Source organism: Dermacentor albipictus, chromosome 4 (genome assembly GCF_038994185.2).
Source record: "Dermacentor albipictus isolate Rhodes 1998 colony chromosome 4, USDA_Dalb.pri_finalv2, whole genome shotgun sequence".
Taxonomy (NCBI): Eukaryota; Metazoa; Arthropoda; class Arachnida; order Ixodida; family Ixodidae; genus Dermacentor; species Dermacentor albipictus.
The window spans coordinates 107,545,027-107,570,149 of NC_091824.1; the positions used below are offsets into that span (position 1 = coordinate 107,545,027).

The 25,123-nt window shown below is 44.8% G+C and overlaps 1 protein-coding gene across 6 annotated transcripts in view; it reads left to right on the forward strand.

Annotated features, from left to right (window-relative positions):
- LOC135920929 (glutamate receptor ionotropic, kainate 5-like) overlaps positions 1 to 25,123 on the forward strand; it is a 167,822-nt gene that overhangs the window by 138,912 nt on the left and 3,787 nt on the right. The window contains exons 2-9 of one of the 6 annotated variants that reach the window (XM_070537367.1): positions 2,142 to 2,275; positions 8,599 to 8,644; positions 11,314 to 11,414; positions 14,439 to 14,523; positions 14,759 to 14,917; positions 18,262 to 18,418; positions 19,231 to 19,448; positions 22,739 to 23,025. In XM_070537367.1, the coding sequence (XP_070393468.1) occupies positions 8,600 to 8,644; positions 11,314 to 11,414; positions 14,439 to 14,523; positions 14,759 to 14,917; positions 18,262 to 18,418; positions 19,231 to 19,448; positions 22,739 to 23,025 (1,052 nt within the window). In that variant the 5' untranslated portion in view covers positions 2,142 to 2,275; position 8,599. The remainder of the gene's footprint in view (positions 1 to 2,141; positions 2,276 to 8,598; positions 8,645 to 11,313; positions 11,415 to 14,438; positions 14,524 to 14,758; positions 14,918 to 18,261; positions 18,419 to 19,230; positions 19,449 to 22,738; positions 23,026 to 25,123) is intronic. The other 5 variants (XM_065455213.1, XM_065455211.1, XM_065455210.1 and 2 more) reach the window with 5 other exon arrangements.

The window sequence follows — 25,123 nt, forward strand, 5'->3', positions numbered from 1 at the left end:
GTCTCACGCATCACTTAGCAAAGTTTTCACCCCCTTTTGGGCCACTTGGTTTGTAGTAATTGGCTTGTAGATATAATCGATGTACATATTTTGAAATTGTTACTACGTTAGGTTATTTCAGTCGCGCAGTCCTGCAGCATGAACACGTCACATATACTTGATGTTAAGCTTTGTTTTTTTGTTTTTTAATTGTGGGGTTTTAAGTACCAAATCTACGATCTGATTATGAGGTGCGCGGTAGTGGGAGAGTCCGGAAATTTGGGCCACCTGCGGTTTTTTAACGTTCACCTAAATATCAGTGCACCGGTGTTTTCGCACTACACCCCCATCGATATGCGGCCGCCGTGGCCGGGATTCGATCCCGCGACCTCGTGCTCACGAGCCCAACAACATAGCCACTGAGCAACAACGGCGGGTGTTAAGCTTTGTAAGAATTCCTTGAAATTCTCATTCGGTATTCGAAGCCGGTCACCACGTTTCTCAAACCATGAATTGTTTCCTGCTGCGCATTACTTTGGTAGTATTTTCTAAAATCAAGTTCCTAATATGCAAGTAAGTTGCGAAGCTAAATAGTGAGTAATGTAAAAGGGCCCTACTGGTTAATTGAGTTCACATTCATAAAACTAATGTATTGCTTTGTAGTTAAAAGGCTCTAAAGGCGATTAATTATGGGCAGTAATTTTCCCGAACAGTTCACATGTATACAGCTTCTGTTCGAAGAACGTCTGCAGACATTTATTTATAATATAATATACTATATTCATATTAAAATATATAAAATAATATTGGTATTTGTACAACATTCATTCCGTTTCATCTGATATGTATTTCTGTATGTTGTTTACCTAAATCTTCATTCGACTGCATCTTTAAACTCGTGTTCTGATTAGTACTGGTCGTCTCCATCGCGTTTTAAGTTCTTAAGCGTTTTTCACGCTACCAGATATTGTATGCACTCCGTTTGTGTTTTCTTTATTTCTTTTCTATTTGTTCTGTTTTGTTTGTTTCTATTCGTCGTTTAGATCAATTTTTATTTTTTGATTGTTCCTAATGTCTTCCTATATTATTTGCATTGTACACATTACACTTGAGCTTGACCTGTTTCGTCCTCTCCGACGTAATGTCCTGACGGGTCCTTAGGGTACTCACGTTAAAGAAATGCAATGCGTCTTGTGGCAACCTCTGTTGTCAAAATACTGTAAAGTATTGCCGCGTTGCATGTGCACATTGATTAAAATTTTCCACATCAACGTGAACATACTAACAACTGAAAAAGACGCAGTTAAGAAATGGCATGCTTTTGAAGCAATGTAGCAGCTTACTGAATACTAACGTAATTACTGACATACTTAGTAAGCCTGTAAAGGCCCAATAAGTTACGGAAGTGTAATTAAGTTATCAATCACAATAGAGACCTAGCGGCCTCCGTGTATTAAATATACGAGCATTTCACGATTCGCGCTAGTGGAAATGCGGCTGCTGCAACAGAAAATGCAGCGCACGACTTGTTCAGCCACAGAATGACCCAGCCCGTAAGACACCATTCTGGGTAAAAAAAAAAGAAACCCAGTAATAAGAAAGGAAGAAAAACAGAAGTGGGGGACATTGGGGACGCCATGGAATTTTCAGCAAACATTGCAAAAGCAAAATCTTGCACTGGTCTCTACGGGAGTTACAAGCATGGTGGTTCAGCTAGCAGCCAGAATTCTTAAGATGCTTAGAAGACGAATTTGGTGACCGAAACTCCGTCCTTATCGCTACAGACAAGTTAATGATTTTTCAAATCGATGAACGTCGACAAAATATAGTAAGTGAAATACCGCGTAATAATTAAGCGTGTGTGCAGATTCATATTGCGTTCTGCGTTTAGAAAAGTAATTTATCGATAATTCATGCAAATAAAAACTGATGAAGCATAATAAATAAAGCCACAAAAATGGTCGAAGCCACCAGCTTGAAGTTTAGACAAACGCGTTTAACGCGCATAATTGCCCCAGTAGCTGATCGATCACAGTGCCAGTGTTTTCTATAGTAATTTGACAAGGAAACTGTGGATCACATCGAACATTAGCTTAGCAACTGCAATAGCCACTGCCACACTTTAATAATTCATGCTTCAAATGCTTTCCAACCACCGGCAGAATCTTCTCCGGCTCTGCTCATCAGCAAAAGCTTCTAGGATGGCGCGAAAAGCACGCTTGCAGCTGGCCCAGGTCGGGGCGGTGTTCCTTGGCGACACCTTCCTTGGCGGCCCGTCGTCACGGAGCGAATGATGGTACGCACCCTCCTGGCGATGGCGCGCAGCAGCACACTTTCTGGGCGCACAGCTGCAAGAACAATGCGGGCAGCCGGCCTCCTCGTCTAGCCAGCAAGTGTGAACGAGACATAACGCCGTTCATTAAACGGCTGAGCTTACTGTAAGGGACGTCAGAGAAAGCCTAGATAGCAGAATTTGCTGTTGTTGGGCGCAGTGCTATAGCACTGTGCCCAACAATAGCAAATTCTGCGGTGTTGTCTGTTAGCTTCTTCTCGGCCATTTTAAATGCTCTTTGAGCGCTTCCACATGTAATTACTTTTTTTTTATCCTGCTAAACAGGAAGAAACGAGGAGAAGAGAAACAGAGGGCTCTATTTTTGTTAATCATGGCCTCATAAAGCCAACAGGCATTGAAGTTAAGGAAATCATAGGGTTAATTAACTGTATCATTGTCATTCATATATAATGAGGGTCTGGAATCTGGCAGCCTTAATGTCATTAAGCAGCATACGACGGTTTAATGGATAGGTACCTGGTCTTCTAAGTTCACTTGTTACGTGAGGCCATCGGTAAAAAAAAAAAGGATGTTCCACATCCGCGTGCCATGGCACTGAGGGGCGCTGGCTAACTCTCACTGGGCTAGATCTCGAACATGTAAATAGCCAAGGTAGTGTACAGATTGATGGCCGTCGCCGTAGCCCAATTGCTAGTGCAGCACACGCGTAATGCGAAGATTGTGGGTTCGTGTCCCACAGGCAAAAAATTATCTTCTCGTCCACTTTCATTTTCTCTTCGCCTCACTGTTTTCTTCATTTCAAGTTTAACCACAGCTAATTAGCATCATTATTTCCTAGGCTTCATTGCGCGTTGGCTGTATATAAAAATATGAAAAGTCATTTTCAAATGTGATCAGCCAAATTTCACGGTTACACAGACGGATGTACTGCGCAGCAACGTAATGTAGCACCAGCGAATAAGGGCAACACTTGAAGTTGAGTTATTGTTTATTGTTTCAGGCGGTTGTGCACAAAAATCCTCGTGCATTCGGCTCCTCTGTCAGGTTAGTAGTTTAAACGTCGCCTTGTCCTCTTAAAAACGAGGGCGAAATTTAAACGTGCATTAACTACTACACTCGTCCACACACTTATTAGCTAACATAAAATATATTGCAATATAACTAGCTCATGTAGGTAATTTAACATCCGCTTCATTTCTTTTAAAATGCATGCTACGTTATTATCTAGGCAGTTTCATAATTTTCGGGTGACATAGTACGCGGTGCCCACAGCAGGAAATGCGAAAAAGAAATACCGATTAAGAAAGGTGTCAGGCAAGGACACATAACCTATTCGGTATTTTTCAGTGCATGCCCGGAGGAAATATTCAAAATGTTAAAGCGAGATAGCTGAGTTCCGAAGATCAAGGGGTAATATTTCAGGAACGTTCTGCTAAGAAACACTGACAATGGCTTATAAAAGTTAATTGACAACCTGAACCGGCAAATTCTAAGGGCAGGTTAAAAAATTATATACGATTTCTTTTATAAAGGTCAAGAGTATGGCAAAGGAACAAGAGTTCCTGTTTTGTTGTTATCCTATCAAAGCTATGAAACAATTCAATTATCCAGGCCAACTAGTATCGGGGATCTGGACAAGTGGGACATTTTGAAGAACGAAGTTGAATAGCATGCAGTGTACTCCTAAGTTATGATCAGCACCTTATTGGTCCTCAAGGAAAAGTGTATATTCAGCGTATTCTACTAGTATAAGTGCTGCAGATCTGACGAAATTCAATCTGCATACAGCGAAGCTTTGTATTAGTGCATAAAGATTCGAAACATGAGTGCACGCGTGCGAGCGCGCGCACCCCCCCCCCCGCCCTTCCACACACACACACACGTACACGCACGCACACACACACCCACACACGCACACACGCACACTCACACACACACACACACGCACACACACACACACACACACACACACACACACACACACACACACACACACACACACGCACACGCACACGTGCACACGCGCACACACACAGAGAGAGAGAGAGAGAGAGAGAGAGAGAGAGACCCAAATTATGCCTAGCCTTTTGTTAAGCAGAGTTGTTGACTATTAGCGAGTGCGACAGACGCCTTGAATTCATCATGGTTTCGGAGGCAGTGTGCGCATACGTTTGTAGCGTAATTGAAATCCATTCTATCCACAAGAAACTACTTCCTCATTACCGCGTAGCCGATGACGCGCGAAGGCAAGCTTTCTGGTTCTTTTTTTTTGTTTTCCCCGCATGGCCGGCGCTGTCACTGCCGTGCGGAGGCGAGTGCCATCGTGTGGTGCTGCAAGGAACCCAGATGCGCACGTGGAGCGCGGGCTCCGTTGCGATTGGTTGGCCTTTCCGGCAAGATTACAGTCAGGACGCAGCTCCCATAGTCACAAAACCGGCGAGGTTCCCAAAGAAAAGCTTGGCTTTTAATAACAATGAGGCTAAAACTCCCAAGACAACAAATAATCTTGGGAATAAGATTAATACCACGCAACGAGCGATCTAAACGAAAATGATAGTTATAACACTGATAAACACCAAAACAACGGTAAGGGACCGTTAGTAAACGCGTACTACAGATATTCTAGTTGACATTACAGAGAGCCAACGGATACAGCTTCTGAGCTGGTTACTGAGAGCGAATGGATACAGGTAACTTTAAGGAGATGCGAATTTGGGCAGGTCACGTGATGCAAAGACTAGTAATTGGTGACCTATATATTTGAGTGAGAGGGAGGCGGCCTAGTAAAGGGAAACGCTGCCGGAGACAGCAGAAGATTATGTTGTGGAATAAAAGGGGGAAATGCGCAAATTTGTAGGCATAGAGTGGAGTCCGCTGAGGCAATACACGTGTAATTTGAGGTTGCTATGAAAAGCCTTCTTCGTTTCCAGCTTTCAATTACTCAGAAAGTATTGCCATTGCCACATCTGCAAAAAGCTACGATGATATTGCTCTTCAGCAGTATAGTGAAGTTATTGTTCATGGCTGGGGCTGCATATACAGAGCGAGCGTGGTCACGTGGCTCGTACTTCTTCCATGGCCGATGGCCGTGGCACTGGTAGAGCACAGATTACGCACTGCGAAGAGACAAATCTTGTGTTAGCTGCACCCCAGTGACACGGGCCAACTGTATACTGACGACAAACAACTGTTGTCTAAAACTGCTGTTGTCTTATAGCGCCGGCATCGCCTCCTTTGTCGTTATTACACACTCTAAGAACAGTTTACACCCTTTGGCTTGCCCCTTCTGACACACAAAAATAATCGTCATCTGCCTTGATGCGTTTGCTTTCTTTATCGCTGCAAGCCCGGAAATTTCCAGTGACGAATGGCACGCGCGTTATCAGAAGAGGCACTCCAAAGGGTGTAAACTGTTCTATGCTGATAACGCGCGTACCGTTCGTTACTGGAAAGTTCCGGGCTCGCAGCGATAAAGAAAGGAAACGCATCAAGGCAGATGACGATTATTATTGTGAGGCAGAAGGGGCAAGCCAAAGGGTGTAAACTGTTCTTAGAGTGCATCGTCGACACACCGTCGCCGTCACTCTTCCGCCGTTGCCGTCATGGTGTAATGCGATCTAGCAACACGTTTACTTTAATTTGTGCCGCCATTATCAAACACCATTATCGACGTCAGCAGTACACTTTGGAAGCATTGCTACTGTGTCTATTTTCTTCCACAGAAGTTATTCGCTGAGCTTGACAACAATTTTCGATGGTTTCTACACAGATGTTTTACTTATACGCGCCGCCATGAGCGCCTATTTCCCTCAGCCTCAGAGAAGCTACAGGAATATAACTGCGTTCTAGGACATATATTTTTGATGAGCGCCTTTCCTAGGGCTGCGAAGCTGTGTTTAACCACCTTTCGCTTCTGAACATCGCGTTGAGTTCAAAGGCGACTGTAGTCTCCTGCATGATGTATTACGAGTCTTTACTCCGTGGAAAAACCCTTTACAAAAGATTATTTTTTAAGCTCATGTGTACCATGATACGTGGCCCGTCTTCCCATAGTTCATTAAATGGGACATGCGACAATAAATGCAGTTTTTTTGCTACAATCTTGCGTTTACGGCGGCGGCGCCTGGATTCGCATCGTGAAAAAAATGCGTAAGGAATGACGGCGGCAGATTTATATTGATGGCGAGCACGTTGGCAGCAAAATGGGCAGTCAATGGCACAGAGTTTGTGCCATTCACTCGTGGATCTTATCACATACGCGTACGTGATTCACATATTCCGTTTAAGAGTGCTACATGGCACTTGACAAGGTCGTGAATTGTTGTTCAAATCGATTGCAACTCACCAAATATGTGCAAATACGTTGGGATTTTCTTCCGCGAAAACACTGCAGTGGCAGTTTTCTTCTTTTTCTACCTGGGTTGAGTCTGAAGCAGAAGTAACGGCATGGACTGACGACAATATGATAACGACGATGATTTCACGTCGACGGCTGTCGCTGTCGGCATTACGGAAAGCGCGGGCGGATTGATGGATGGTCAAAATAAAGCACAATCGAGCTTCGAAGTGCTGTCGCAGCAAAATATTGGTAACTTACAAACTTATGCTAATGGACAAGGAATTATTTGTTGAGGGAAGAAAGACGACGATTTTGGCTACATGTGTTGCATTCGATCAGCTTGTGTTACGTGCCTTGCGTTTTCAATGCCTACTTGTAATCGGACTGTATCGAGCATTTAAGACGCGGAACACGTAACGCAAGCTGGTAGACTGCGATACACGTAGTTGAAATCGTCTTCAGTCAACAAAAATGAGCAATGTTCGGTAGCTTTTATTTATGTAAATTTGTTTAGAGCTAAAGAAGTTAATATTGAAGAACAGAGAATGTACGGTTCGGCCACAAATAGAACGCAGTGACCGGACGAGGAAGGCTCATTGTGTTCACGTTTCAAATGAGCATTAGAATATGAAAAAGGGTTCTGATTTTTCAAGTCAAGTTCATATGCCATGTCACGCTTCTTTGACTGTTTCTTTGACTGTTCCCATGACAACGGAAACACTAGCGTTTCTGCCGTAATAGAGGTGCATTCGTGGACCAAATTCAAACGCACTTGACACTTCTTTAAAGCAACCTCTCTCAAGGAACTGTTTCGACTATCCGGAGCAGTCAGAACCGCAGGCGGGAAGAAATGTGAGTACATTTAAATATCTCCCCATTTAGAGGGCAGAACTGGGGAAGGTCACATAATGAACAACTTTAAGTGCAACCCGAACAAGCGTTAGCTGGCAGGACGACAATGGCAATAAGTACATCGACAATGAAAACGAGGACGTCACTGCAGCGACGATGACCGCACGGTGGCAGAAACATAATAGACCAGGGATCCAATTCTAGGTCGGGCTAACTGCAGTTTTCGTAGGAGTAGTGTAAACTGAGATAATTTGCAATGGACAGAAAGATAAGTGTCATAACGGAAAGAGAGGGACGTTAACCAGGCTGAACCAGGTTTGCTACCCAGCACGGAGGAAGAAAGAAAGAAGGTTGGAAGATGAGGAGGAGTTTGCACTTTGCACAGACAGACACAAAAATCGCTGCTGCGCTTCTTGAGGTGTTGGCTTTGTTTATGTTGAAAATTCAACGCGTCTTGCCCAAGAACATGAAGAAAGAGACATGTGTCAGCGTGTCTCTTTCTTTATTTGTAAGCCGTGTGAATTTTCAACTTGAGCAGTTTTCACTTGCGCCGACTTCTCCAGCCGAGGTAACTTGACGAACGTGACAATAACATATGCAATGGATACTGAGAAACTGGGTGGAGCAGCTTTGGCTATTCTCTCGGTGAAACGAGCACGACGTTAAAAATTCCTTCTTGTCGTACGAACGACACGTATTTGAATAATAACTTCAGAATAATTATTTAAAATGCTATGGGTCTGCAGAGTCTATACCATCACTGCACGAAGCTGGCTCGTCGTTAATGCACTGTTGTGGGAGGACATAGCTTGGCAAAACTTAGTCGTATACGTTGCTGTCAAAGGTGTTTCTGACAAGTGTGGCTGTTATCCATGCATTGCTTCTGACTAGTGCCTCGCGCGTCGTAGTTACTCGTGTTAGCATGTGTGCTTTTACTTCTCATGGTTATTACTCAAGCTCAAGAGAAATTGTAACGTGGCTCAAATCTAAATATATGAGGCGTCCTTAACCTCGACGAGTCGGAAGCACATCTGCCTTATTGCTCTGCAAGCGAAATGAACAGTTGTTTGAGCTCTCAAGCTCTTTTGAAAAGTTACTGGTGAGAGATTCTCAATCGAACTTTGCTTATTTTCAGCATGACCTATGACAACGCTAAACCATTCAGAATCATTTTTCATCACGTAAGTACAGCATGCCAAGCCACATTGAGAGCCTTCAAATATCTGCTGGAAGATTGCTTCAAAACTGACAATGTGTAATTTTTCTACCATTATATCCTAGCAACTAAGAAAAAGCATAAATTATACCCAAGTAAAAAAGAACAGTCTCAATGCTGTCATAAACCCAGTAAGCTAAGGGGCTTCGGTGAGGATGAACAAGTTATGCTCTCACGACTTTCTTTGAGGCTTGTGTTTCACTCATTCATTTCGAGCAATTTTTAAACTTGCTGCTATATGCAACTGATTTCATTCGTCGGAAATATTGAACATCGTTTAAGGGTGCTCCGATTTTTTTACACGTGGTTTTTAGTTATTTTAACACATTTGCTGCTTTAAAAGACAATTTTTTTTGTACATAATGCGCACAAAAGACTAAACAAACATTCGTCATGCCTTCCGTGAATAAAGAACCCTGAAAATTGCCTAGAATACCGATATCTCAGATAAAAAAAATTGAAACAGTAGGCTACGCCACAGTAGTAAGGCACTTAGGCTGCTTAACCAATTGACAAAACAAAAAAAAAAAGAATAACCATCTCTCATGGACGTTCTGTTCGTTCAGTGAACACTGACCTGAAGTGGCTGATACGTCAAGCAAGCGCTCTGCAAGGAGAACGTGCACACATCCTCCGTAATCTCTCGTCTCTTGCAATATCCTTCGATCCAGTGCGACGTCTTATGATTGCTGGCGAGAGGTAAACAGATACCGCCGAACACCCTTCAGATGCTAAGCAACAAAAGCCTTACAGCATACGCTTAACACGTAGCCGGCAAGCGTTCAGTGAACTAGAAAAATTAATCTTCCTCAGCGTTTGTAAGCTTTGTTTCAACGCCCTTACTTTCCCCTCGCGCTGTTTCTCTAGCTTAATTATGTTTCATAGTGCGGTTGTGACCAGCCAAATATTCAGCCCCTTCGATCCTTCATAAAATTATTGGGCCCTCTAGACCGTTAATTATAATGCCACTTATCCAAGCTCGGGACTATAACAGATATACTAATCCGCAGAATATTAACCACGAACATGCCAGATCTCTCTTCAATATTTCTCGTACTTAAAAGGGATGTTAGGGTAAGCACAACAATCTAACTTTCTGAAAACTCATAATGTATACGAGTCAACGTTCCCTTTTGTTGTTGGTCTTTTGTTGGTGCAAAAATTGTGATATAAATACCCAAATTCGCGATAAAACTTCCAAATATTGTTCCGTCATTAAAACATCACTTTAAATCATGCATATATGATTACCAATTTTCGCTTCTTGCGTTGGATTGTAATCGATGCTGACTTTTATGGTATGAATTTATGGTGACAGCCACAGCTGAGTATCTGCAGCGTCAAGGGTTCCAGCTCTCAAAAGAAAAATGTTCCGTGATTCCATTGATGCGGCAACAAATGAGCAGGTATCCGAGAATCGTCAACGGAGTAGTGGTACCTTCAGTAACACCCCAGATTCCTTGGCTTAGTTATAGGCCGGGGATTATCTTGGTCAAGACACGTCGCCGCACTAAAGTTAAAACTGAATAGTTTTGTTCACGTCCTTCGCGTCTTTGCAGCCACAAGATGGGTCCCCTCAGAGTCGTCATTACTTCAATTGTACCAAGCACTATTCGTACATTATATACGGTACAGTATGCTGGCGCTCTCAAATATGGGACTTAACTGTGTGCGCACGCTGGAGAGCATTCAAGCTCAAGCATTGCGCACATGTTTGAGCCTCCCACGATGCGCGTCAACCAATGCAATAGCGGAAGCTCATGCTTGTCCTATTGGTGTGTACTTGTTCTGCGAGCCTCTTCGACTGTACCTTCGCGTGTTGACTGGACGCAGGCACCATCCTCTGTCATCGCTGCCTGACACTCACCCAAGTTCCAGCTTTTCAAGGACTCTATCGCGTCATCAGAGTGTTCTGTACGTTCTGTACCTGTACAGCAGCAAATGAAATAGCGCCATACAGTGCTCCAAATCACGCCACATTTTTCTCTAGCTTGAAATATTGTAATGTGCTGAACAGCCATTTGTAATGTTTCTATCGACGCAGTTACAGCAAAGGCAGCCGGGATGTGCTTACTGTTGATGACTATTCGAAACGGCAGACTAGTTAAAGCTGAAAAATGCCTGCCTACAGTGGAAAAGGGGCACTCTCAGCTAAATGTGTTTGAGTAGACATATATTTTCATCTCAGGCACTGGGACACTTCTCGAGAGCAGGACCTGCCGTGGTTGCTCAGTGGCTATAGTGTTCGGCTGCTGAGCACGAGGTCGCGGGATCGAATCCCGGCCACGGTGGCCACATTTCGATGAGGGCGAAATGCGAAAACACCCGTGTACTTAGATTTAGGTGCACGTTAAAGAACCCCAGGTGGTCGCAATTTCCGGAGTCCCCCGCTACGGCGTGCCTCATAATCAGAAATTGGTTTTGGCACGTAAAACCCCCTAATTCAATTCGAGAGCAGTGGCAGCTTTTCAATGTCGTTACCGTGTGGAACATCGCAGGTACAAATTCGTTCGCATTTAGTCGTTTCGATTGCTTGTATGAGTGGTGTGCCATAACACGAATGTGCTATTAATCGGAGATGCGGCGGGAAGTTCATATGAGCGCAGATTCTCATGTCTCCGTCGTTTATTTCAGTGGCCGGTATATCAAACCGCCGTGTATCGGGATGGCAAGCTGTTCATGGCGGGTGCCGGAGGAAATGCGCTCAGTGCTGTCGCCAGCAGCTTGAACTTCACGTACGTAGTCTTTCGCAGAACTTTTGGAGCGCCGTGAACACAGCGACATATGTGACAGGATGCTTACCTGCTGTTGAACAAAATGCAAAACAGAGCATGTTACATTGTTCTGCAAATATTACAATAACTGGAAGTCGCCGCGTGCGAAAAAAAATGCTTTATAGCCTTTTTTATGAGTAGAATATGTTGCTGGGCGAATTTGGAGTCTAGGAGGCGCATATTACCGCGACGTGTAAAAAAATACTTATTAGGATTGACTACGCAAGAGCTACGTGAGCGCTAACGCTCTGTGACAAAGAGGAGAGGAATATGCCACGCACGAGCTCAGCACTCACTCTTTTCATTTCTACTCCCTGCTACTAAGTATTTGTTTCCACGTGGCGCTAATATATAAGCGCTACCTCTTTCTTTTGATATAGCTTGCATACTTGCATTGCTTGTCTTACAATGTATATATAAGATCGAATGTGCTGACTGATCAGAGACATACATTGAAGAAAATAAATAATTCAGCGGAATAATCACGCGACACGTGGACCTTCGCCTGAGAGTGCAGTGGTGCTTGCGACCATTAACAAAATACTGTTCCCGATACTGGTTTCGACAAAACCAAAATCCTGCAAACAGAAGCCGACCTTTGAATAAGAAAATATCCGAAGACATCCAAGCACTTATGAGTTGTGAATCCGAAAGCGTTAGTGTCAAATTGAACGCCACGGAGCAGTCCTTCGGGTTTTGCAGCAGCGAGCAATGTACCATAGCGCTACGTGCCGCCCGAGCCAGCAAGCAGCCGCAACCTGCGGTGCCAACGCCGCATGCCACCAACGTCCTGCGCGACGAGAGACCGAGGAAGCCGCAGTGGCCACCGCGCAGCAGCTAAGCCTAGTGAGGGTGGAAGAGAGAAGTATGGAACCCCCGTCGGCTTTCGAGAACGAGAGTGAGATCTGACGTGGCGCCGCGCGATGCCCTCTCCCTTCACGCAACACCTGGCGTACCAGCGCTGCAGCAAGTGTTTGCTTTCGCCGGCTCTGCTCCGTCGAGGCGCTCTCGGGACGTGGCGTCGCAGCCAATTAGACTTAAGGTGCCGTTTCGCTGCTACAGACTACAGACACCGGCTTTTTCGCTCAATGGGCCTTCTGACGCTATTTCATCAAAAAGTTGTTACACGAGTAACATGCCGAATAACTTCAATGTTTCAATGATAACCTCGCGGTGATGTACGTACATTCGCATCCTGAGCGCCTCAACAAAGATGAGAGGAAGAGGCCACGCAAGGCCTGAAGTAGCTGTTACGAAATCTCCAATGCCGACCCCTGATCCAATCACCGCTTCTCTCCCGTAAAAGCAATGAGTTCACGTTAACCGCGATTCACCGATTACCGAGATATTAGAGACTTTTAGCGTGTACGCTATTCCGGTAAACGGGAGCGGTTTGGGCGGATTACCGGATGGTCGGGGCGTAAACGTGAGTGGCCGGAGCGGTGAAGCCGCCAGGTGTTGTAGAGCTCAACCAGACAAACGCATAGCTAAAACTGCAGTAACTCACCATATCCTGCTTCGCCACTCGTGCAAAGTTTCGGCAGCGGCGTAATTGGGAACACGATTACGCCATTGTCGAAAATTTACGCCAGCAGCTAAGCAGAATATGGAATATAGTAATTAGCTCTGTGTTTGTGTGGTTGAGCTTTGCGCCACCAGCTGGCGCCACCAATCTGGCCGCTCAGGTTGACGCCCCCGCTAAACCGGAAAACCGCCCGCGCTTGCCCGAATACCAGACACGCTAAAAGTCGTTTTTGCTTGCAAAAGTCGTTTAACCGTTGGTAAAAAAAAATTCGAATTAGTCTCAAAACTTTGTTTGTATAGTAAGTCACAGTTTGTGGTTGGATGTGTTATTGATAATTATCTAACACAAGAGCATATGTAAATTTGTCAAAATGGTTAGCTTTAAAGTTCTAATGTTAACAGTTCTAATGCTAAATAGCCAACCAACAAAGCGATCACTGAAGGGAAAGAAATGAAAAATGAAATGCATGCAACCGGCTGTACAAGCCTTCGTAATGCCACATTCTCGAAACTGCTAAAATTTTGTGTAACCTGGGTACGTAAGCGTAGAACAAATTGCAGTTTCGCCCAAAAGTCGAAGCATCGATTGCCATAGCAAAATAGGAGACAGCCACACGAAGTAAGGACAGTAGTTTTATCGGCCGTATAAACTTGTAAATATTCAGCTACTAGCATAAATATGAAGCGCAATGTCACGCGCGCAGATGAACATGAACACATCTCACTCAATGCTGAGATGTATTCTCGCTGTCAAAACGCTGGAGTGAGGAAGCGCAGCAGCGGCAGCAGCCTCAGCATGCAAGTTGACCTTCGTGCTGCCTCTTGCTCCAACGCAAACTAAGCGTCAAAAGCACAGCTCACATCAGCACTCGGCGCGCTTTATTCTAAATCTCAGATCGCTTTGATGATGAGGCCTGCGGGACCGCGCACTTTGTCCACATCACCGCTCACTTTCAAAATAAGACGCCCCCGCCGTGCCGTACACAGCTGCCGCCGAAGTAAAACACGCCCCCCCCCCCTCGTCCCTCCCCTTTTCCCGGCGCCTCGCGCGCGACGGAAGACTGCGCGCTTCCTCCCTGCTTTCCTCCTTTGCGTGCCTGGTATTGAGTCGTTATCTTCGGGTGATTCGCAAGTTTCTCTCGCACATACAGCATACGGCGTGCGGCGACGATGTTATCGTACTTGGCCTTTAAGCGGAACATCACGGGGACGGTGACGACGACGGCAGAAATTCGCCTGGAGTGTCCATAGTATTGCTATTGCAAAAAAACAACGGAAGCACTTCGTACGTAGTGCACCGAGTCGCATCTTCATATCCTGTGAAATTTTCACCTTGGGTTGCAATTTTTCTCAAATGACCACTCGTCAGTACCAGGAAGTCTGTGGTAATGACTTATGCCTTCTTAAAGACTCTGATTCCCGATTTACAATAACAAAGCCAGAATGCCGCTTTCTTTTCAGATACACGCTCACACAAGGGCATAACTACGGCATCCGTTTGCCGAATGGATCGTGGACTGGAATGGTCGGTGCTCTCCAGAGAGGGGTAATAAATCAGTTGTACAAAGACGTGAAGTGCGCGAGTGCTGCACGTTTATAAGGCATCTGGCTGCAATTTCTTAAAGCCTTTATAAACATTGTCTTTTCATAAACCATTACTGAAACTTGTATACTTAAAGAACTTGTTATCTGAGCTCATTGCATGCATCATTTAGCTGACTCGTGAGTTCATTTATTTCTGCTTCGCTCATTAACGAGTGCTAATTTGCGACGCCCTTTAGGAAGCCGACGCCGCCCTGTCTGTGATGACACTAAGCCTAGAACGACACTCCGTTGTGCGCTTTGGTCCATGCATTGACACGGTCGCTTTCAGCATGCTGGCAAGCTCTTCCCCAGCTCACTTTGACGCCTTCGGCTACATCCACGCTTTTGGCATTGAGGTAAGCTGGTAATAGACAGTTGATGTTGGCGTTGTCACTAGGGGTTTATGTATTGTAGCGTTCCTTATAAACGCAACTGAAAGAAACTCATGTCGCAGTACCGACTGATGTATTCCACCACCTTATTGTAACTAAACTGACTTCCTTGTCTTCCTCTTTCTTCGTCCCCTTGGTTCTTCCTCTTATTTCGTGGGTTAAATGCAGCACGCTTCACCTTCCCTGGCTTTTTTTATTCACACCTCCTGGTGCAGTATTTGAAAACATTTCCGATGTAGGCGCATTATTTGTTACCAGAAGCTCCCAGATACCATATCGTGTTCAGGATGCCGTGCTCTGATGTAGACTTTACCATAGGAAAGGGTCCATGAAATTTAACCCTTGAAGTCCCAACGCCTTTTCTTATTAGAACTTTGTATCAGCCTCTACGTGTGGTATTTCGTTGTTGCGTCTTCTGTCAAAGTTTTTCTTCTTGCGTCGTTTGCAGATATCCTGCTCCTGTGCGCTTTTATTCGTTTTGGTAACTTGAAACTTGCCCTGGATACCCAATCACGCCGCAAGAAGTGTCGGCGTGACTCCTGAGACGGCAAAAGTGGGCTACACCCGAAGTAACTTTTGTATGAACGGTTATGATGCCTCACAGCATCCTCTAGGCTGCATTTTCACCCCACCTGCTAACTTTGGGTAGATCCTTATAGATTACTTCACATCTCGCATGGAACGCTCGGCAAGGCCGTTTGCGGTGGGGTGGTAGGGTGAGCAAAATTTAATAGTCATGCCATTATTTCGACTCCACTTCGCTAATTTAGCACTACGGAAGGTAGGTCCATTGTCACACACTATGGTCTTTGCATGTCTTAAACATTCGGCTTGAAGAGCAATGATGCTTTGGGCGTCTTCCTTTCCTGCCTTCGCCATAATCATTCTGGCGCATCCGTCTATGCAAAGCAGAAACGCTTGCGTTTTGCTGACGCCTTCGCCCGCTTTCTTTAGCTCCACAAAATCCAAGTGAACGACTTCAAAGGGAACTCGCGAATGCTGCGGGATTATCATGATGTCTGTCGCCTGTATGAACTTCTCTTTGTTTAATTGATATGTGTGGCATGTCCGCACGTAGTTGCTCATATCTTATTTCATATTTGGCACTGTAAAACACTTCAGTAGCTTATTGTATGTGCGCCAAAACCCATCACGCCCACCTGGCTCTGTAGTAACATGGTAAATGAGGAGTCTCTCCAGGACCATTGACGGTGGCACGTGGTGCTTTCCATCGATGTCTTTCGTTTCTTTACTGCCTTCCCACAGCTTCACGTAATTTATCTGTTCCGGGTCTTCGTTCGTTTCGGAGACAAGAAATCTGGACAAGGTATCTGCATCGGTGAGCCGCGGATCAGGGCGGTGCGAAATGACGAAATAAAAATTTTGCAGGTAGTTAACCTACCTTGCAATGCATCTTCGTGGTTGTGCCATATCAAGAATGTGCGTCAATGCCTGCTGGTCAGTGAAAAGTACGAATTTCGCTCATTCTAGGTAAGTTCGGAAATACTGAACAGCTTTCAAGAAGGTCAGTGCTTCTTTTTCGGTGTTGGCATAGTTCACTTTTGCAGGCTTCGATGCGTAGCCGTAGTATCCCACCACATGGTGCCTTCGGTGCATTCGGTAGGTTGGTTTGAGAGCTTCTGATAGAGCACTGTCCCAGCTGCGTAATGCGATGCATCAGTGTTCAACACAAACCGTAGAGAAAAGTCAGTAATGCGGAGAATAGGTTGGGATGATATAAGCCTTACTAGCTTGTGGCACACACTTTTGCACTCGCCGTTCCATAGAAATGGTACGCCTTTCTGCATCAGTCGTGTTAGACATCTTGTCTTGACTGCATATTCTCTTATAAAGGCCCTAATGTGTCCAGAGATACCCAGGACGACACGCAGAAAATGCACATCGTACGACTTCACTAACTTAGAAATTCTTTCAACAAATTCCTGCTTTGTGCTTTTGGTACAGCCGTCAAATGCCCTGCCTAGAAATACCACTTTTGCTTGGAACATTGCACTTTCCTTAATGTTTATTTTGAGATGTGATAGGCTGCGGGTATGGAAATTGGGAAACTGAAACTTTTATGATCTTCTTTTGTCTTCGATAAAACGATTATGTCGTCTATGTAGGGTGTCCCAAGTAATTTGAGCCAAGACTTTTAGAATGAAAGGTGCATCGGGAGCGAATTGAACCAAACGCATACTGTTCGCAATAGCCTAAAGTAATTCAGACAATTTTTAATTTTCCACATAACTCACTAAGTTTAATGGCCTTATTTTTTATTTATTGGCTGAGGACCCCAAGCATGATACTCAGATTTGTAGAGCACCTTCAGAAACCTCTGATCGAATTGTTTCCTGTACGATACGCCTCACGTAGTCCTTTTTTCCGGGTTTCAAAGAAAGCCCACGAAATATAAAAACGACCCACGTGATGGAGTGCTTGCGCAGTGGTATCTTGCTGATCTCAAGAGTGCGTTCGGTGAACAAGATCGGCTACATCGGGGCGCAGCAAATAAAATGCGACTTGGTAAAGGTGCCAGAAAATTAGAATAAAAACAAAACAGAACACGGAGTCTTTCTAGCTTGTTGCCAGCTTCTGTTGCGGAATGGACGGTCCTTGGAATATTCTTGGAAGTTGCGTAGCTACAAACAGAATCAACACATAAAGGTCAGTGCAGAGCCAAGATACCATGGAGGTTGGCTTATATGACACTCATCATTTGGTCGTCTACAAGCAGCCACACGCCGATGACGAGATTTATTGGTCTGTGAGAAAATAAACCATAAAAAGAAAAAGAATGTGAATAATTTAGCAATACCTTCAACGACCTCATTTTGATTGCTGAAGTTTAGTAGCGAGTTTCAATGCACAAGCCTTGTCATATTCATAAGGAAGGTTTAGCCAGCCTTAAAGCTAGACTGTGATCTCGTAGTTGACAGTTCTTTATTGAACTGACATGGCGATGTTACGCTTTAAGCAGATCTCTACTATAGTCTGCAGACATTGACATGCAATAAGTGTGTGGACATGCTACAAATAACTAATGCTGCTTGCTGGACAGGCTAGTAGATTTCCGGATACATGATGAACGTTACCAGTGCGAGCGTGAACTTTAAGTAAACGTTAACTGAATTTCGGCTGTAGTGCAATGTTCATGGTGTCCGCGTCATCGCTTTATGTTCCGAGTCCTTTTACGCCATTATCACAAGTCGCGAGCTCCTCAAGCAATGCACAGGCTAAAACAGTGAAATGCAAAGGCGATTGCTACTGTACATGAAAATCTTTTGCACATGATCTTCTGTCCTTAGGTGTGGCTCGCCGTTCTTGTGTGCATAATCTGCCTGTCATGTCTACTAGCCCTCAGTAGCTGGAAGACATTGTCAATTCAACGCAGAAACTGCGCGACCTTTTTCCACTGGACCTACTGCTACTGCTGGGGACTTCTTGGTCTGCTCTTCGCTGAAAGTACGTCATTTGGCCCACTCGTTTATCGAAGTCTACTATACGCCTGAATAACACTTTGTGAAAGTTTTTTTTTATTTCGTTCATACAAAGAACATGGTACTGAAAAAACTTACTTAGGACGTGCTTATTTGTTCATTATTGTACTATCAAGAGCTAGCGAGAAAATACGAGCAACATGGTATAATAATTCTATAGGCGTACAAAGAAAGTAAAAGAAATCAATTACCTCAGTACATAAAAAAAAGCAGCACGTTTTTCCTCACCGACCACTGTTGTGTACAATGCACCGCTTCTCATGTTACGAATTTTCCCTATGTGCGTCTTGTGCCAGTGTCATGCTTGATTCCCAGTTTTTCTTTTGTACAAAAACAAGGCACCCATTTCCTGGCACAGCTGTAGTGATATGGAACGTAACACAAAACGAATAGCAATCCCTTCGTTTCAAGTAGTGAGTTAGTTCAAAGCTAACTCCCCTGACGTACTTAGATTTATCGTACAAATCTTAGCACACGCGTTTTGCTTCGGATATACAGCTTATTTAGCTGGGGCGGGAGGTGTTTAGTTGACCACATAATAATCATGCTCGTCCTAATGACCGTATGAGAACCATATTTTACGTCGAGTGTGCGTTATTAAGCAGGAGCGCGGAGAACGTTATAGCTGGATGGAGGCGTGTTAGAGGAAACATGGTTGATGCGGTACTCTGTCGATACCGAAGCGATTGTTGTGCATATGCCTGTGACAAAGCATTGTCAAAGCCAGTGGTGAACTATTCATTTTTTTTTCGTCTGTTTGTTCGAATGTCCTTTCAGGCTCACCGAGACGCTACTCGCTCACGTCGCAGCGACTGCTCATGACTGTGTGGTTAATGACCGTTGTCGTGCTGTCGAACACTTTCGGTAGTCTACTGAAGTCTAAGCAAGCCGTGTTCAACTTCAAGCCCGAGGTGGACGGAGTCGATGACCTTGCAGCGAGGCCTCATCTCACGCCTATTGTACCGAAGGGAAATTACTTTGAGACATTTGCGCAGGTATTGCCACTAGATAGTTTGACCATAGAAAACGTGTTTCGGTACAAATCTAGCAATCACACTGAGGAGCGAAATAGACTCACTAACATGGACATAGTTTTCACTCGTAATATCTTCACTTACTTAAGTAAAAATAATATTTATAGCGCTTATTTTAGGTGGGTGGAGGGGAGCGGAGATGTGTACGTCTTCTCGTATGTTAGCTTGCCTAGTTTGCACAAGCTTGCCGCTAAACTTAATGAAAGTTGAATTTTCACAATCTAGCTACCCGCTTCAGAAATCAAAAGACTGCTTGGTGAGTGCAGGTCACAGATGAGTAGAACTACTAGGTTTAATAGAAAATCCTGCCGTATATCTAGCTTTTATTGGATAAATGTATAACGAAAAAAAATGGCGGGTCCCACGCACTCTGCGAATCGATTTAAGCGAAGTTTTATATGCTGCTGCTGCTGCTGCTGGTGGTGGTGGGGGTGGTTTGAAGCAACAGACGGGTTTAGCCTGGTGATCAAGGGCGGTAATTTCTCCGCCCGAGCGTCTCTTATAAATTCACTGTGGTGTTTCACCGCATGCCCACGAGTCCGGTCTCTCGTAAGCATGCATGCGATAAGGTGAAGTGAAATTTCTTTGTGGGCTATAGATCTTTTTGGGAACCCAAGGTGTTCCAGGCACGCACGCCGAAGGTCCTTTTCTTGCAGATTTTCCAAGAGAGCGTCCTTTTCACTTTGTAATGTTGGGAATGGCCACAGAAAGTGTTAAGTGTATCTTGTCTTGGCACGTGTCGTACAGTTCGGAGAATTTATAAGCCCCGCCTTAAATAACCGGGATTGTGTACTATCATATCCTGTCCTTATTTGATACAAACTGAGGCTTCCTCTAGATGAAATCTCTTCGCTAAACAGTGCGTGTGTCATCATCAGCCTGGCTACGCCCACTGCAGGGCAAATGCCTCTCCCATACTTCTCCAAATACCCCGGTCGTGTGGTAATTGTGGCCATGTTGTCCCTACAAACTCCTTAATCTCATTCGTCCACCTAACTTTCTGCTGCTCCCTGCTACGCTTCCCTTCTCTTGGAATCCAGTTCGTAACCCCTAATTAGCACCGGTTATATTCCCTCTTCATTACATGCCCTACCCATGCGCATTTCTTTTTAAAATTTCAACTAAGATGTCATTTTCCTTTTTTTCTGTTTGTGTGCGTGCAGCAGCTGGTTGAACATTTCAATACATGTCTTACAGTCTGTATATCGTATCTTGTATTGTATCCGTAGGACACTGTAGTGCATGTGCATATTTCTTTTGTATCTGGCTGTCTTGTATGAACGTATATGTAACATCCCTCCCTGTTATGACCCTCAACTGAGGGTTGACAGTATTTCTAAATAAAAATAAATAAATAAATAATTAACTCACGTTTGTTCCCTCATCCAATCTGCTCCCTTCTTATCCCTTAACGTTACACCTATCATTCTTCTTTCCATAGCTCGTAGCGTCTTCCCCAATTTAAGCAGAGCCCTTTTCGTAAGCCTCCAGGTTTCTGCCCCATAAGTGAGTACTGGTACAACACAGCTGTTATACACTTTTCTCTTGAGGGATAATGGCAACCTGCTGTTCATGATCTGAGAATGCCTGCCCAGACGCACCCCAGCCCATTTTTATTCTTCTGATTATTTCAGTCTCCTGATCCCGATCGGCGGTCGCTACCTGCCCTAAGTAGATGTATTTCCTTACCACTTCCTCGCTGCCTTGCTACCTAATGCTCGCTACCTAATGCCTCGCTACCTATCCTCGCTACCTACCTACCTACCTATCCTTAATGCCTCGCTACCTATCGTAAACTGCTGTTCTCTTCCCAGACGGTTAAACTTGAGTTTTCTGCAGATTAATTTTTAGACTCACCCTTCTGCCTTGCCTGTCCAGGTCAGTGAGCATGCCTTGCAATTGGTCCCCTGAGTTACTAAACAAGGCAATATCATCAGCGAATCCCAAGTTACTATGGTATTCTCTATTAACTCTTATCCCCAATTGTTCCCAATCCAGGTCTCTGAATACCTCCTCTAAGCACGCTGTGAAGAGCATTTGCGTATTTGGTGGAATACAAAGTGGTTTCGAATGTCAGATTTTTTAACGTGATTACTTTTTGGGGCCTTGACTTTGGGAAGATGCTGGAGCTCGGCGCACGCAAGAGCATGAGCTGTTTTGTTGTTAGCAATGCCAATGCGGGAGGGAATCCACTGAAACTTTACTGTGAAGCCTTTGTTGCCGAGTTCTTTCTAGAGGGGTAGTGATTTGCGCGGGAACTTGAATGCCATTTGGTTTGAGTGACACTAATTAGCGGTGATGTTGGTGGCGACTGTTTAATTTATTCAGCATTTAGTCGAATACGAGAGTGGTGAGTTGATGTTGAATGTTAACTCGCGGGTACGTCTGCGTAGTCCACAGAATACAGCGGGAGACGTGTCTTCTTGAGGCGTTGTTGTGCGTGATTCTTCATAATCTCCGAAAGGATTGGGCACTTTCATTGCCCCACATGGAACATCGCATCGTGGCCAAAGTCTTAAACGATAATTGAATTATGGGGCTGTACGTAATTAAGTTTGCTTACTCTAATTGCATGTATGCATTGTATACATACATTCACGATCTGCAGCACGTTTCGTTGCGTAGCGAAGACGCTCCTGTATCGCGCGACGCTTCTTTCGGGCCTCGGTGTTCTTGACGCCGAGTGCACGTTTAGTAGCAATTTTGCTGGCGCGTGCTTTCGTGCGCCTTTTGCATACGTGGCCAGCCCGCTGTTGAGGCGCCCTCTCCAAGCGCTCTCTTCAGGCTATAAACGATTGTAATGTTTACATATCGCATCTCAGCACGCGACCTCCACAGCCCAGCATCTGCATTCTTGTCGCATAGCAAAGCAGCTACAGCACGTGCCATACGCACAAGCTGTGAAACGCTGCCATGGTGGCGCCGGCAGAGATGCGCGGATGCCAGCGCCATATGGTGGTGTTGCAAGAAACCCAGTGCCGCGCGCGAGCAAGACCACAGCAGCAGCAGCAGCGCCCGGAAAGTTGATAGGTGAGGCATAGAAAGCTTCGCTTTGAAGAAAGTGTGTCTGCACGTTTGTGCGTGCGTTCTGTTTTTCTACCTCTCTTTCCATGTGTTCACTTCACTTCACGGCTTTTAGTTGTATCTTCGCGTCTCCTCGTACAGCTTCCCCAGAATAGTTTAGCGATCCAGATCCTTGTCTTCTTGGTAACCTCCCGGCCTTTCGCAGCTCGTTCCTCTCTTTTACGCAGTTTAGCCGTTCGAAGTCGGTGAAGAAAGTGTGGGAGCGGTCGCGCGCCCGAGGGGCCTTCTACGTGCCTGCGCAGCTCTTCTCAGACTCTTCGATGGCGCAGGTAGCCGCGCACCGCGCTGTGATTCTCTGCGAGCATGGCTCGATACTGCTCCATATGGCCGACTTCTGCGAGCGCCAGAACATCCGCACCTTCGTCGTTGCCAGCCAGCCACTCGACAAGTCACCCTACGGCTACATTTTCTCCAAGCACATTGACAAGGACTTCTTTAGAAAACTCTTTGACAAGTGAGACTTCAGTGTTGAATTTGGCATTTTAGCAAGGTCCATGTGTGCGCGCTGTACGGTATTTATTGCTATAGCGCGGCGCTTCAATCGTTTCGAGTCTAACTCCCATGACACATTAGTGTGTTCTGGTGTGGTACATCGCTGCTAGGTTGTTCGGCACAAAATGATTTAACAGACGAAACTAGAGCTAAGCTTAACTTCCTGCTGATCAGTACTGACCATCTACAATGCCTGACGTATACACCGATGAATGTCGGGCGAATTCATAGGAGGAGAAGGGCGCTATTGCCACACTTATATTATCCCCGTTGTTGCACTCCTCCGTAGGACGTTGAGGACGGTAGATAAACGAGGTAGGTAAGCATTTGTAAAGCATTTGCGGCAAGACTGAGCTGCATCACCGTCTTAAAGACCGTGGCGAAACTACGCTTGCTGCACATTACTCCTTGCATCGTCTTCTTGACAGTGTTACGTGCACATGCATGTACGTTGTGCGTACGCTTTGAAGACGGTTACGTGACTGTAGGAATCGTGCGTAAGAGCTTGCTTACCCTGTTTGATGATGAACAGAAGCATTGGTCACGCGTTGTCATGCTAGCGCTGCGATAGATTCAACGACTGCCCATGTGGAGCCTTCCCTGCGTGGCTGTCATAGCCTTCTACAGCCAAACACATTTAAATTTGAATAGAAACCTCTTCCGTAGCGCGCTCAGTGCATCAAGGAAGTTGTTCAGCACTGTTCTAAACAAACGAAGTAATTGTCATGGGACGCACCAATTTCCCTCTCTTCTTTAATGTGTATGTCTAGGTGAGGTTGGCATCAGGGATGATGCCCGCTACTCCTTCGCTCTTAGTCAAACAGTGCATATAAAAAAAAAAACACGCAGGTCCAAATAATCAAATCAATAAAAAAGATGGAGACATTACATAACAAAGTGACGCCGGCTGAAGTGAGCTCACAAACGAGATAAATTATCAACAATAAATGTAAAGACGCAGTTCACGTAAAACTCAAATTAGGACTTTGTACGACACATCGAGTGATGTAATTTAAAATTTTAGAGTAGTCACTTGCAGTTCACTTTCATTTCAACGGAGCACAGTCTACAACACCGACTTTCTGTGTGCACTATTCTGTGATCTGGGGGTTGCGCAGATTTAGAGTCAGGTGGCGGGAAGGTTTTTGACAAACAGAAGAAAGAGCATAAACAGCTTTGCAACATAATGCGGTCCACCTAATCTTAGCTGTATATTTGCGTTACTGTTATATAGTGGTTAGGCAACCAGCCTTAGCTGTACAGTGGTTCACTTTTATACTGAGCACTATGATTGCAGTACTAAAGTCACTGCAAAGGTAGTACGAATTTTGTAGTTGGGGTATTGGCCTACTTTGCTCAGCGAGAATGCATAGGGAACCTGATTAGTCAAGAGTCACATAACGCGCCTTTATAGTCATATGTCATCACTCACACCATGCCGCTTGCGTAGAGGCGTCAGGAACGAACAACAAAATTCTTCGGCAAGGTGCGTGACATGGTGGTCTATACAAGTAGGACGTCATAGAACTGAGCCGCCTAAACAAATGAATTTTCTTTCCCGATTGATTGCTTCACACACGTTCTTCGGGGAACCATGGCACCGTTATTGCTAACTTCTTAAAATAAATAACTTTGTTGTGGTAGAGCGCGTGTTAGGAGAAAAAGAGCTGAATTTTATTTCGAGGGAAGTTGGTCTTTCTTTCATATATGTACCTAGTAATTGCCAAAATCTTCCATCAGGCTTTATCATATCCTGTTAGCTTACTGAGGTGAAGTCAGCTATCACATTTGGCGGCGAGAGATAACAAAGGAAGATGTGTAGGAACAGTAAAGTAGAGCGCACATGAGTAATGCAGTGCTGGTCCTGTTTTAATGTGTCTCTGTTTCTTTCTCGTCTAGTTCACGCTGAAAAATTTTCGGTTACGATGAATCAAATTTCTATACCAAGATTATTCTGCAATGAATATTAGGCCATGTAGGATTTAGCGTTTGATCTGGTGGAAAAGTTGGAAACACGAGCTTCCTGCTAACTTTGTCCACCTTGCTTCTATGAGGGTCGA